Source organism: Eublepharis macularius, chromosome 3 (assembly GCF_028583425.1).
Source record: "Eublepharis macularius isolate TG4126 chromosome 3, MPM_Emac_v1.0, whole genome shotgun sequence".
In the NCBI taxonomy this organism is placed as follows: domain Eukaryota; kingdom Metazoa; phylum Chordata; class Lepidosauria; order Squamata; family Eublepharidae; genus Eublepharis; species Eublepharis macularius.
In genome coordinates this window covers 163,720,910-163,736,192 of record NC_072792.1, presented here as the reverse complement: position 1 = coordinate 163,736,192, position 15,283 = coordinate 163,720,910, and the positions used below count along the sequence as shown (strand labels likewise).

Here is a 15,283-nt window from a genome sequence, read left to right as displayed (position 1 = left end):
ATTTGCTCTAACGCTATATTGATTGCTGATTTTTTAAAAAAGACAACTCCAGTGGCATAGTAGAGAAAAAAATAGCTGACGGAGGAAAGAGCACAGAAAAATCTCTTGTAGCACCTTTAAGCCTAACCAACTTTATTGTAGATGCATCTGACAAAGAGAGCTGTGGTTCTCAAAAGCTTATGCAACAATAAAGTTGGTTAGTCTTAAAGGTGCTACTGGACTCTTAACTATTTTGCAGCTTCAGACTAACACGGCTAACTCCTCTGGAAAAATCTCTTGTGGAAGTTCTGCAGCAATGAGAACAACATGGGGAATTTTCACTATATGGTAGCACCAGGGATTATAGTAAATACAACAGAAAGGAGGGAACAGAAACAGAAAGTCTGCAGCGACACAGATCTGCTATCTTTTGCAGTAAGTTTTTTTAAAAAAGGAAATGGTGGGGAAACAGTTACGCTTGGGACACTGAGAATCGGGGAGTTGTGTCTTTAGAAACGAAACTGTGGACATTCCCCTCCCCGAGAGTCTTATCCAATCCACCCCCCTTTCAGATGAGACAGCACCTCATGACTTCCAATGTATAGTTTAAAATACCCACAGCATTAGCTAAGGCTTAGCTATCATGGGGCTCTTCCCTCGGTATACTCACCTAGTAACAACTGGTATATTCAGTTCCTTTGCGAGCATGAATGAAACATACGAACAAGTAAAACACATGTGCAGAATAGATTTTAAATGCTGATATGCAAACCTCCTAAAAGGGGGGAAATCTCACCATATGCTTTATTTTATGTAGTGCTTCAATGTTCCCTTTTTAAAAAAAGACTTTAAACCCACAAGGAGTCACACCGTTAGAACTATGTTAGTATGGGCCAGTTTGGGATCCTTTCCATGTGGCTGACCCCATGGACACTGTGGTGGAAGAAAGCCCTGACATAGTAGCTCCGTGAGTTCAAGTTCTGCATCCCAATGAAAATGCTTATGAGCAGGGGTCATTTCGTAGAAAAAAAGCTAGAGGAACTCATTAGCAGAACTCATTAGCATATGCCACGCCCCTTGACATCACCGGAAGTGTATCATTAGCATAACTGATTTGCATATGCCACACACCCCTCACATCACCTATCCTGGCTGTTTTGGACCCAATCCTGGCCATTCAGGGCCGAAATTGGGCCCAAAATGGCAAAAAGGAACTGTAAAAGGGACCAAAATGGTCAGGATTGGGCTGCTGTTGAGTGGGAGAGTGATCCACCACCCATCAGAGGCCCAATCCGGGCCATTTCGGCCCCAATCCAGGCCGAAACGGGCCCAAAATGTCTGAGTCAGGTGGGCGGGGCCACCTGTCATGTGACCTCTTTGGGGAACTGCTGGAACTGCGTTCCTGGCGTTCCCCCTCAAAATGAGCCCTGCATATGAGCACAGTGATGCGTGAGTAGGGGAGAGGGGGCCACATTCATGGGATCTGCACCCAAGAAAGAGGTAATGAGAAAGTTTCAAGCTTCTGATGGCAGCTACAGTTGTACTGATAATTAGGCAGAGATAAAAATAAGAGCATCGATATTTTACTTTGGGTATTCTTTCAGGGGGTGAAACTCAAAATTCCCAGTGAATACAGTCATTTTACTAATACATCGCATAAGTTTACATGAAATAATTAATATCAGCAAAATTAAGCAGGCCTTAGAGAAGCGTGGATAGAGAATTTAAAAGCTGAAAACTCACCTGCTGTGGCTGTATGACCTGAAACAAAGAAGTAAAAAGAAAAAGATTATTTTTCTCCCAACCACTTGATTTTTCTAAGACAATTCTGTTCTGCCCGTAAAAAGCATAGAAACGATAACCTGCCCTTCATGTTGTTTGAACTTGCATGTGGCAGAATGCCCAGCTGTGGTTCCTTCCAAGCAGATAATTAATCCATGATGAAACACTCAAGAGTGTTGTTGCCTTCCGTGCCTTTGTTCTAGATCCAGACACAGAAACTGCAGCTCTGTAAGTTTGGACCAACCATCCCAAGTGACAAACTTATAAAAGTTCCTCAAATGATTCCCGTTGATTTCCCCAGCAGTTTGGCAACCTTAATTTTCAAAATCTGCAGCATTTTGAAAGAACATTTCAAGGTAAATAAATTAATTCATCCATTACATTGGAATTAAACTGCATATGAACGTTCAACAATTTTGAAGAGAGAGGACGGTGTGTATACATATATCTATACAGACACCCTCTGTGAAAAGACTGAGTCAGAAGTGCAATGCCTAGAGATGTCACAAAGCCTGGTAGGAAAAGTAAAACATTGGAGGAGGGAGTTTCCCCTCATTTACTTATTTTCCATTTTTCCAGTAGAAAAACTAGAGATGTTAAGAGGTGCTAGAAAAAAAAACCTCCAACGATTTTTTTTTCTTCTGGAATGAGTGAAATGGTTTTTAAGACAAGAGTTTGCTCTTTCAGAATGTGTAGCATTAAGGGTTTTTTTTTAAAAAATGTGAAAAATGATAGCATTAGAGAATAGTAATTCCTGTGCGCGCTGTAGCCATATACCACATATATATCACATAATTAATTTTCTCCACAGTTAATATGCCATAATATGTATTATGATAATATATTTGTTGGTGAGCACAATTCAGTATGCTGGTTCTTACCTCTAAAGCCCAAAAATGGCTTGGGGGCAGGGAACTGCCTCCTCTCATATTGTCCACTGCACCAGCTAAGATCTGCCTCACCCTGCCTTCAGAGGTGAGGAGGGTGGCAAACAGAGACAGGGCTTTTTAGTGGTGGCACCTTGTCTGCGGAATGGCCTTCCTTTTGAGGCCACCCTGGCACCTACACTACTTTCTTTTAGGTGTCAGGCCAAAATGTTTCTGTTTATCCATGCTTTTAACTAAGGGGTTGATCTTTTAATCATCATTTTATTCTTTGTTTTTAGCCTGCTTCATGTTTTATGCTCTGCTGTGTTTGATTGGTGGGTTTTAATAATTTTTATGATGTTTAATGTTATCTTTTATTTTGTAAGCTGCTGAAGGCAGGTCCTCTGGACAATTGGCATGAAGAGGAGTAAAGTTTAGCTCTATAACCAAGCAAGCTGCTAGCCCTATTGGAACTGTTAAACAAGACACTTTCTTTTGTTTACTACAAAATTTGTGTTTTCTATTTTCAAGTTTTATTTTTTCCATACTCATCAGATGGCAAAAATTAATATACATATGTTAAAGTACCACAGGGTGAAGAGGTTTGTAGCCCATCCCCCCCCGCCAGCACAGGTTATATTTACAACTTTGCCGGTAGAAAACGAAAACCTTTATATTTTAAAGTTTCATCAATATGCCAAACAGTATAATTTTATGTACTATGTTACACATGATGCATTTTATATTCCTAAAGTAAAAAATAAGTTTAAGATGGATAAGCCAATAAATATTGCCTGCACTTTAAACTTCCCCCCAATTGGGAGAAGGGAATTCCTTTTTTCCTGTGGCCTCAAAATGTCTATAAAGTTTGTATCTTTAGGAATGTCTTGTCTTATTTTAAATAGCTCCTTCTGGGTCCGACAGCACCTTAAAGACCAACTAGATTTCAAAGATATGAGCACCCCCGGTGCCAGGGTTTCTGGCACCTGCGGCCACCCTCCTGTGCACACACATGCAGCGTGCATGTGCGCGTGCCCCGACTGCGTGATGGTGTCATCACATGATGATGTCATCACGTAGCAAAGCTGGGGCCATTGGCCGGCGGGTGGCTGGGGTGGCGCAAGGAGGGTGCCCGCACTCTGCACGCCGCCCTGGCTGCCTGCTATGCCTGGCTCGCGGCTGCTGCGTTCAGCTGGGGGCGTGTGGCGGTGTGGGGCTGGCTGGTGGTGGAGGGGTGGGCCAGGCACGCCAGCTCCATGGCACGCGCCTCCGCCCCCAGCACCCCCTCCGGCCCCCGCCTCACCGCCTCAATGGTAGCACCAGCCCTGGATATGAGCTTTCAAGAATCAAAGCTCCCTTCGTCAGATACAAAGAGTGGAAAAAGGAAGGAGTCTTTAAAACGTGATGTGATCCACAAGAAATCAGATCTCCCCTTGAGCTGTCTGAGGGGGAAAAATGCTTATATTTACATTTGGAAGCTGCTGATTCAAGTGTTTTCATGGTATCACAGAAAGTTGGGAGAGGGGCTGAGCTGAGACTTACTTGTTCCATTTGAAGTGGCATTACCCGGGCTGCTTTGTTGGTTCTCTGAAACAGACACACACATTGTGATAAATATTTGCATCTTTTTATTCAAAGTCACAAACTTTCATCCTTTGTAAATATCTATGTATATAGCATCTCTATAGAAATGTTAATAAACAAGCACAGAACCTGTATAGTCACCATGCAAATAATTCCCCAGGGAGCACTTCTCCCATAGTACAGGAGCTTTGTTTCATGTACAGCAAAAATCACTCCCTTCTGCCTACACATCGCAAGTGGATGCCGTGTACACATGGAATGATAATCTCCCAGGAAACAGAATTCCAAACAGCCCAGATGGAGCAGGTCAATACCACTGACGTCGTTGGCGCCTACTCACAGGTAGAAACTTGCTCAGGACTGGCTCTTTGTCCCCTCAGAATTGAAACATCAAACGTATCTTTCTGCTTCATCTGCATTACACGAGTGAGGACGTGTCTGGCTGATTTTGCAAACGTCAAAGGGGTAGTCAATGTTAATCTAGTGTACCAAAATCAAACAGAAGTCCAGTAGCATTTTCAACTCACATCATTTATTCCAGCATAAGCTTTTGTGAATCAGAGGTTCAAGTGATCCCTCAAATGTCATTCTTACAAACTCCACCTACAACATGTAACTGATAGCTGGATGCTCTCTCCAAGGCTTCGATCAAGAAAGTGGCTTCTGTCACTCATCTCTGATCTAAATACAGAGGCACTCCGACATCATAATAAACTGTAGTTCTATCAAACCCCAAGGAGGGAGGTATAACAACAATCAAGCACATTTTTATCCTGCCCTTTCACCAAGGAATGCAGGGCAACATATATGGTGCTCCATACTTCTGTTACGTCCCCCGTTGGAGGTAGGTTAGGCAGAGTACATAATTGGCCCCCATGTCACCCCATGACCTCCCAGATCCCAGCCCTACACTCAAACCACACCAGCTTTCCAAAAGCTGATGGTCAAACAAAACAAGAGTTGTTGATTGGCACCAAACTGGGATTTCAAACTGGAATTTGTAGTTGTTTGTAAACCAAGGCTTGTACTAAATGTGGTGCCTTGCCATCCGATCTCACAAATCACAGTTGATTGCAGAGTAAAGATGTCCTTCCAGCTAAGAGATTGGGGGAGGGGTAGATGAGGACAAACAGGATTTGTTACTGATATCAGGCAGAATCAGTGCGTGTTCCTTACACAAACTACAGTTTACTCCTCTGAATACAGCCAACAGCTTCCAACAAGAGGGGACCATGTTTGCGATCTGTCTGCATCTCTTCTCTAGCATTAAGGGGCCAGCAGTGTGCATCTTCTGCACATAGTACCTTTGCGGGTTTTTCTAAACTGGATGTTTGCCAAGATGAGTGGGCATACTCTGTGCCAATGTGATAAAGCAGACAAAGAAAAGAGGAAACGCTGCAGATAAGAAAAAGAGATATACAACCCTTGCACAAGAAGGCAGATTTTAAAATAAATGTTGTCCCTGAACCCTGCTTGCTGGCTGGCCTTCTACCAAAGAAGCAACTCCCCCCCCCCAACCCCAATTTGTCCATAGCTTCCGTACTCACAGCCTCACTAGAGTTTACGCCTTTAACACTTTGAATGACAAGCAGACATTCAACAGGCATGACTTCCCCCATCTCAGAAACTTCCTGTTGAGGACAGCTACACCTGGTGAATCTGCCTCCCCCTCTGCCAGTTAATGACTACAGGAGCTAACTTTCCCATCATCTCTCCCTTTAACAGTGGCTTGAGCCACAACAATTAGCAGGGAAGCTCCAGGCTACGACAAAACTTTTTACCTTCTGATTTCTGAAGCTCAAGCCCTGGCTGATTGATCCCCCCACCCCTAGCAACTCTAATCAGACATGCAAAAGACCTAGTTTTCTTTGCAGCTGCCCCCCCCATATCCCAAACAGACCAATAAACTGCTGCATTCATGCTTTAAATGTGAAGCTGGGACAGCATCTCCAGTTATTTGTTTGTCTTGGGGAATGTGACTGACCTTCCCCTCCCCTGCACTACAACAGACACAGCTTTGCCCTCCTCCTTTCTATAATGCATTGCATAGACACAATGCCTTCTTGCTTTAATAGCATGCTGCGATAGTGTGCTTTTACCCCAGGGACATGGTGAGAGATTAGTGGCCAGCTGCTGCAGGGCGCGTGGAAATTGTGGGGCCTTAAACGCAATTTCTAGTGCACTCTTTAGAAATATCTCAAAGATTCTTGGGAAACATGTTTGGCATTTGGAAAATTTGTCTCCCCCCCCCCACTCCACCCTCACTGCTTCGCTGGCTTCCACTAAGGAATCTTCAATATTAAAAAGGGCCCTCAGGGTGTTTTTTTGCCAACACAGGTTCTATTTTGTAACCTCCTTTGACATTAAGAGTGATGGGACAGGGAGAGAGGCTCAGCAGGTCTGAGCCCTTTTACATTCTTAGTATTGCTATGGGGCCAGCTGCAGTTCTGCAACCTCCCATTGCCTCGGAAGCACTAATATGCAATGGAGCAATCTGGTTAAGAGTAGGGCTTTCATTGTCTCAAAAGGAGAGTGGCCATTTTGTTGCTTCTCTATCCCAGTAGCTTTGGGTTCGCCTCAGCACCTGTTTTGTGCCCAGCACCATTTAATCCAATTAGAATTTGATTTCAAGACCCTACAAATTGCAGATGAGGCGCTTTTCTACCAGACCTGGAAATGGCTTTTCTTCTGCCTCACCTATTTTCTAGTGAACATCCAACATTATAAAGAGTTTTATGCAGGGCTTTTTTTCCCAGCTGGAACGTGGTGGAATGGAGTTCTGGAACCTCTTGAAAATGGTCACACGGCTGGTGGCCCCGCCCCCTGATCTCCAGACAGAGGGGAGTCTAGATTGCCCTCTGCACCATGGCACGGAGGGCAATCTAAACTCCCCTCTATCTGGAGATCAGGGGGCGGGGCCACCAGCCGTGTGACCATTTTCTCCGAGGGCAACCCACTGAGTTCCACCACCTCTTTTCCCAGAAAAAAAAGCCCTGGTTATATGGAACTCAAAAGCCTCCCCACTATGTTGTAATGCACAGGAAGCCTACAGATGTTTTCCCCACGTGTCTGAAATTTGCATACAACTATATATGAAAAACTATATTCATGTAATGTTTAAGGAAGTTTTGTGAATGAGTTCCAGTATTTCATGGACTGGGGCCCAATTCCAAGTTGTCCCAAAGGCTTCTGTAAAGATCACTTACATGAAACTTTTCTTAACTATCCAACAGGACTTAGCATTCAGTTTAGAAGATAACATCAGAGATACTTACAGTGCAATCCTATAGAGTTAATCCAGTCTAAGACAATTGACTTCAATAGGCTTAGACTGGAGTAACTCTCCATAGGACTGCACCGTTAATTTTGCAATTCTTAAACAGTGTGTTTGTGTCTACATTTTCTGATATGGCTGTAAAACTAACTTGAAAAGTTTCAAAATAAATTACTACATAAAAATTTATATTATGTACCTTCTAAAAATGAAACCTGCATCTATCTCTGAATTGTGAATATGTATTAAGATTCTAACAACCAGTAAGAATAGACTTCTGCATAGAAAACCACGACTGAATCAAGTTTTCCTAACTAAATCAAATCCACTCTGATGCTAATTTTATTTCTGAGAGCATCCAGGGGTTGAAGAGATAACAAGAGCATAAAAACATATCTACACAGGAAGTGAAAGCTATGGGTTTTGCTGAAAGAAGCAAGAGATCGGAAATGTGTCACCAATTTCTTTTTCTAAAGATGGAAAATACAAAGCAAGGAACAATCATTCTTGAAAAGTTCTTTAGGACAAGGGAGAAGAGAGCCTGAATTTAGTACGACCAGAAGCAGAGAACAAATCTCTAAGACCCATGAAGCCTTACTGAACTTTAGTTTACTAGTTCAACAGTGTTCCAAAAAATGTGTAGGATGCAGTTTTAATTTACTACAATAGTAGCCATGTTAGTCTGTTGCAGCAACATAAAACAAGAGTTCAACAACACTGTAACAACTAACAAAATGTATTCCAGCACAAGCTTTTATGATTCAAAGCTCACTTCTTGGTGGAAACCAACACAAGCGCTTCATTAGCAGTTGCCCCTGCTATTTGGGATTTCTTTACCCTTACACTATGGACAGTTCCTTCTGGTGGAATAAAAAAAAAACTTTTTATTTGGAAAGGCCTTTTAAAGTTAAATTTGGCCCCACTGCTTAAATTTTTTATAACAACTGTTATTTATTAAAATATTTATACCCTGCCTTTCCCATAGCTGGTTACAAATTCAGATTTAAAACATATGCAATACAATATTACTTTAAATATCCCACCCCTCTACAAAATGGGCAACTTCAGGGATTCCTGAATTAAGTGGATTGTTTGGATCTGTTTCAATCTGGTGGGGGGAGGGTCTGAGCCAGGAATTGGGATAGCCCCTGTTCTGAATGGTGTTGCGATCCCTCTAAATGACCAGGTTCATAGCTCCTGGATGCTATCCTCCTGTTCAATGAACAGGCAGCAGCAGTGGCCAGAGGCACCTTTCCCCAGTTACTGCTGGTAAGCCGTTCCTAGGTGGGAAAGATCTTGCCTCTCTGGTGCATGCCCTGGAAACATCTAGATTAGATTACTGCAAGGCACCCCACAAGGTGCTCCCCTTGAAGACTGACCAGAAGCTACAGTCAGTACATAATGCTGATGTTGGCAAAAATGTTGATTGGAGTGGCTCACAGGGACCCTTATCACTCCAGCCTTGTTCCATTTACACTGGCTTCCAATTTGCTTCCAGGCCCAATTCGAGGTTCTGCTATATACCTTTAAAGCCCTATACCGCTTGGGGACAGCATACCATAGGGAGCACCTTCTCCCATACAAACCTAACCATCCACTCTGGTCATGTTTGGTGGCCCTGCTTTATGGGCTCCCACCATCTGAGGCTAAATGTGTGACAATGCAAGAAAGGGCCTTCTTGGTCGTGGCACCAAAACTTTGTAACTCCCTCCTCAGGAAGAATCATCTGTCTCCATTATTGTCTTCCACCAATGATGAAGACTGATTTGTTTTGCTTGGCATACCCCAATAACTGTTACTGGCCCCCCTCTCTGATTTTGGTAAATGAGTTTGTATGCTTATAATTGAATTATTTTATATATATATATATACTTTATTTTGGATGTTTTAATGTTAAAATATTTTGATATTTGCTGCCTTGGGGTCCTTATTTGGGTAGAAAGGCAGGCAAAAAACATTCTAAATAAACAAATAAAAGAATGCACCCCATTAAATGCCCTAGAAAATGTTGCCTTAACTGTTTAGGGTATAAATATTTTAATAAATAAATAGATGTGCAAAAAAAAAAGGAAAGTTTTTGGCAAGTGCAGCTTGGCATGCCCCATGGTCCAGGAACTTTCTCCTCCACTGTTTCTGTCACTCTAGAAAGATCTTTGGAGCTTAAAAAACATTATTCTTTTAAAAAAGCTATATATGCATTTCCCCTGAGATGTGCACATTAGCATGCAAGAACAAGAAAAAGAATTACAACATAATCTTTTTTAAAAGTTGGCTTAATAACTTCCTGAGAGAATGCAAGGCCACAATGCAAGTATGTATTTTGGTTAAGACAGATCAATTTTGATCTCAGGGCTTGGGAAGGAGGCTTGGGACAACAAGAAAATAGATGGGAAGTTTAGGACTGGCATGGGAGGTCAGAAGGATGGGAAACTAGCAGTGACATTGGAGGCTTTATTCTATTTTTAAATCTGTCTAAACATATTTAAACTTTGGTTTATCTTTTACCCGCTACCAGGACTTGCACGCTCTTTTCCTGAACAAAAGCTGAGAATCTCTATATTGTTTGAAACAACTGATGTTTGGGTAGATGTTATATGATGAATGGGGACCTGCTCCCCCCTCATGGTGGCTGCATGCCCCACGGTCTTCCTACTAAAATGCTGTCCTCTTATCACATCGTAGTAGTTTACATTCTCCCACCCCGTTGCCAATAGTAGGGAGGTGGGTTGGTGGGCAACACTGTATATCGGTACGTCACAATGCTAGGCAAGTTTCACTAGACATGACCGTATCTCAATGTTACTGAATACTGAATATTGTGCTACCGTACACATGAAGTTGCCTTCTTCAGAATCAGACCATTGATCTATCAAGATCAGTCTTCTACTCTATCAAGATCAGTCTTCTACTCTACCTGGATAAAAGATCCTTCACCTCACTTACTATTTGTCCTTTTAACTGGAAGTGCCAAGGATTGAACACGGGACCTTCTGCACGCCAAGCAGATGCTCTACTTCTGAAGCACAGCCCAGAAGATCAATGCTTATAATAGTACAATATCCAATGATGTGTAGACTTTACAGAAAGCAGAGAACTTGTGGGGGCTGTTTTTGGCAACAACCATGTGTTTACCCTGCATCTAGTTGACCCTTGAGAGAAGGCCATAAATCAGCTCCGGTACATCCATGTAAAATGTTCCAAGTAAGTCCAGAATTGTTACGGAAGCGATCTTAAGGGGGATGGTGCTACCTGGCTTACAAAGCCTCAACTGTTCATTCTTCAATAAACTTTTAACAGTTTGCCTGGCCTTTTCCCAAAAGGTAACAAAGGCAGATTTATAGTTCAGGGAGAGATAACAAAGCTTGAAACAGCTTCGGATTCATTTAATTTAAAGGGTATTTATTGCCCTGTCTTATCTTATTTGTTTATTTTTATTTGTGTCATTTATCGGCCACCCTTCTCACCTACACTGAAGGCAGATTACACAGTGCGAGTCAGTACAGTCAATTTCACGGACCTCTCAATAAACAATGTAATAGCCTCTATAAATTCAAATGTGCAAAGATTTTAAACCAGCAGAAATCCAATACACTGAGCTGAAGGAATGTTGAAACAGACCATTAGCAATTCCTAGAGACTGACACATTAAACAACATGGAACTATCCAGTAGGATCGCACTTAAAGAAACAGCACATCGCACATACTAGTAAAGTCTATGGTCCCTATCTCTTTACAGATGCACTTTTAGACCACTGCCTTCCTATCTGAGTAAAAAACCCATCATGAACAGAGAAAGTCAACTTTTGCATTGCCGAGGGTGCCCCTGCTTAATCCAAGGCCTTGACTGCCCAACAGTCTAACAGACGTTTTACAACAGCTACCTCCAGTAACAAACACTTGAGAGGCACAGAGCACATAACTTCAGTCTGAGGATGTCAGATAGGGTGACAAGGGCTGCATATGCTTCCCAGGAGGCCCCTTCAACCACTGGTAGCAGCTTCTTGTCTTGTCTTTTGCAACACAGACAGATCTATTGTCTCTCCGACTGAACTTAGAGCCAAGCTACAAGTGATGCCTTACACAGGTTGGACACTTGTCAGCTTCCCTCAAGTTTTGATGGGAAATGTAGGCGTCCTGGTTTTACAGCTTGGCTCTCCATTACAGCTGCAAGACCAGGAGGTCTACATTTCCCATCAAAACTTGAGGGAAGCTGACAAGTGTCCAACCTGTGTCAGGCGTCACTTGTAGCTTGGCTAGTAGAAGAGCCTGCATGGTGCAGTGGTTTGCGTGGTGAGGTAGGACTGAAGAGATCTGGGGCTGAAAGCCCCATTCAGCTACCACAGAGTGTGGGTGACCTTGGGCCTGTCACTGTCTCTCAGAGCGGAACTACAAGTGACAAAAGGCACAGATTGGACACTTGTCAGCTTCGCTCAAGTTTTGATGGGAAATGTAGACATCCTAGTCTTGCAGCTTGGCTCTCTGACTGCTGTCCAATGGACTTTTCAACTGTCACTTGTCCAACATTCCGCCAAGCTGCCTACATTTCCCATCAAAACTTGAGGGAAGCTGACAAGTGTCCAATCTGTGCCTTTTGTCACTTGTAGTTCCGCTCTCAGCCTAACCTATCTTGTAGGCTTTGATGAAGGATAAAAATGGACAACTATATATATTACTCTAAATTCCTGAGGAAAGATAAAAAAAGAGAAACAGATCAACTTGAACACATGTATGTGGAACCTGCTAATATTCTTATCATCCTGGACTTCCTTTTTCAGCTTTCCTAAAAAACTGGACTGTAACCTACTCCAGGCAGGGACCTTTTCCTTATATGACGGTGCAAGTGACATATACATGTTGTTATGTCAAATAAATAATAATTCTTTCCCCCAAAAGCAGAACCTTGATTAAAACTTAGCAGGCCTTGGAGGCCCTGTATTGACCTAGAAGGCAATCTTTTTCATGTCATGTCTCATTGGGAGATCTTAAACAGGAAAAGTTTAAAGAAACCAGGCTAGAGTTCAGTGGGATTTAAGATTATAGACTGAGTTGGCCCTATGAAGCAATAGGACTTACTTCCAAGTAAATGTTTTTGTCTCAGGATGACAAGCATTGTTTACATAATCTGGCCCGTGCTTTGATTTTACAGAGATTGCTCTCTGGGTTTGCCAAATCAGGCTTTCTCCCAAGAGGCCTCTAAGGCCCAGAATGCAACAACTCTCTAGTCTTATTTTAGTCCCTTAAAAATAATAAAAGGGGGCTGCAGATATTCTGCTTAGAAACACGGTAATAAATCAAAGACACCACAGCAGTGAACAAAAACCTCAGTGCACGCAGTCTACTCTCAATCTATTTGCAATGAAACAGCCCTCAAAAACACTCGTTCCAAACCACATTCACACAACCATTACATAGCATAACAAGGATATTGAGATTGATATGTGAACAATAATATTATTTCAAATTAAGAGCATCTCAGACATTTTGTGCTTGTTCTCTTGTGTACAACAGAACCACAACATTAGCCAGGGGTTTTAAAGCACCCTTGAAAACCAAAATTAAACATGAGCCCAGGAGGCACCTTTAGAACATTTCCAAAACGTATTTCAGCATAAGCTTTTGTGAATCCAAGCTCCCTTCCCCAGGGCAAGACTCAAAACTTGGCCAGCCACTTCTGGTGGCGTATGGTAGCCACACAGGCAACGCATCAGTTATTTGCTTAAAGACCACCAGATTTCCAGGGCATGAGCTTTTGGGAGTCAAAGCTCATAGCCTGGAAATCTCGTGTGGTTTTTAAGCCACTACTGGACCCGAACTTTCATCCTCTCTAGGTTTGCCAGCTCCAAGTTGGGAAATTCCAGGAGATCTGGGGAGTGAAACCTGGAGAAAGTGGGATTTGGGGAGGGAAAAGACCTTGGCATGGCATAATTCAATAGAGTCCACCCCCAAAAGTAGCCATTTTCTCCAGGTGAACTGATCTCTGTGGCCTGGAGACCAGCTGTAATTCCGGGAGATCTCCAGCCACTACCTGGAGGCTGGCAACCCTACTCCTGTCCTGCAGACCCACACAAACCACCCACCAGAAGCAGTTAGCTGCAGTGGATGTGACCCATTCGCAAAAGCAACAGCCTAAGACGACGATGGGAAGGGAAGGCGAATGGCAGTCCAAACTTTCTGCTTGTCGTCTGCGCGGTCGAGGGGTGTGCCCCAAGCTGACTTACCCGAGCGCACGAGAAAGCAGCACGGCAGAAGCGCCAGCAGCAGCCCCGAGTACAAAAGCCCAGCCTGGAGCCTCATGGCTGAAGGAGGGCCGACCTGGCCAAGCCACACCGTCCCGGCAGGCAGAGAGGAAAAGCGCAGCAAGCGGGAGGAGCCCCGCCAAAATCACCCGCCGCCACCGCCGCCGCGATTCTCAGCGAGGAAGTGGCTCAGCTCCCCCGAGGAGCCCGGGGCGCTCTTCCCACGTGACGGAGCCGAGTCAGGCTGCTGAGGGGAGGGCGAGGGAGGGGCGTCCGGTGCGGAGCCTCGCCATTGGCCCTCGGCCTCGGGAAGCGGCTGCGCGCTTCTCCCCGCCTTGTTTTCCCCTCCGAGAGGAGAGAAGGCGGGGCTGAAAGAGAGACGCGGGCGGGGCGGGAGCGCTTGCCGCTTTCACACGTGCGGACTGTTGCCGGCGCAGCCCGCTTGCAACGCGCTTGCGCGAGCGACAGCCGGTGGAGCTCACCATTTTGCACACTAAAATCCAGAGACTGTTATTATTGTTTATTGACCGTCCGCCTTTCTCACTGAGATTCAAGGCGGATGACATGCTACTAGCAACTAGAGTATAATCGCTAGTTCACGGAGCAAAATTACAACGTGATCAACAGGACATTTTGCACACTAAACTCCAGTTACTGTTATTGTTATTATTTATCCAAGGCGGATAAATAGATCCAAGGCGGATTACGTGCTGCAAGTGACTACAGTAGCTAGGACGTTCACAGAGCAAAACTACAACATGATAAAGTGGGCATTTTGCACACTAAAATCCAGTTATTGTTATGATTATTGTTTCCTTAGAGTCCTCCTTTCTCACTGAGATCCAAGGTGGATTAAATACTGCAGGTGAATGCAATATAATTAATAGCTAGGACATTCACAGAACAAAAATACAACATGATCAACAATTAGGACATTCAATGAAAACAGATTAAATGAAAACAGGTACGCTAGCTGCAAAATTGAAAAGTAGCATAAAGTTTAACTAGCGTTGCCAGCCTCCAGGTAGTGGCTGGAGATCTCCGGGAATTACAGTTGTTCTCCAGGCCACAGAGATCAGTTCACCTGGAGAAAATGGCTACTTTGGGGGGTGGACTCTGGAATTATGCCATGCCAAGGTCCTTTCCCTCCGTAAACCCCACTTTCTCCAGGTTTCACCCCCCAGATCTCCAGGAATTTCCCAACATGGAGCTGGCAACCCTAAGTTGAACACATAGGTAAAACCTTTCAGAATTAAACCATAAATAATTGACAGGATATCTTTAGCACCCTTGAACTACCCAGTAGGAGCATAGCTACCTCAGCGACCTTTACCAGGTTGTGAAGAACATTGAAGGTGGATTGATAGGGCATTACTCAGCACAAGTGAATGCAGCCAACTTGGAAGTGGGTCACGCAAAAGCAGTCCCCTGCAAGGGAAGGAGGTGGCTGAGGATGGCAGCAAGAGGAAGAATGGGAGCCCTGCTCCAAGGGGACGATGTTCCTTCACTTTCAAAACCGACAGCTCTCTGGAAACCAGCAGCAAGGCAATTCTCATTGCTT

General features: G+C 43.8%; 1 protein-coding gene across 1 annotated transcript in view; it reads right to left on the bottom strand.

The window, feature by feature from the left end:
- Window positions 1-13,961, bottom strand: part of TMEM123 (transmembrane protein 123) — a 31,553-nt gene extending 17,592 nt beyond the window's left edge. The window contains exons 1-3 of the mRNA XM_054973728.1: window positions 13,705-13,961; window positions 4,170-4,214; window positions 1,723-1,740 (exon numbers count right to left, since the gene is read on the bottom strand). Coding sequence (XP_054829703.1) covers window positions 1,723-1,740; window positions 4,170-4,214; window positions 13,705-13,780 — 139 coding nt within the window. The 5' untranslated portion in view covers window positions 13,781-13,961. The remainder of the gene's footprint in view (window positions 1-1,722; window positions 1,741-4,169; window positions 4,215-13,704) is intronic.
- Window positions 13,962-15,283: the final 1,322 nt, after the last annotated feature.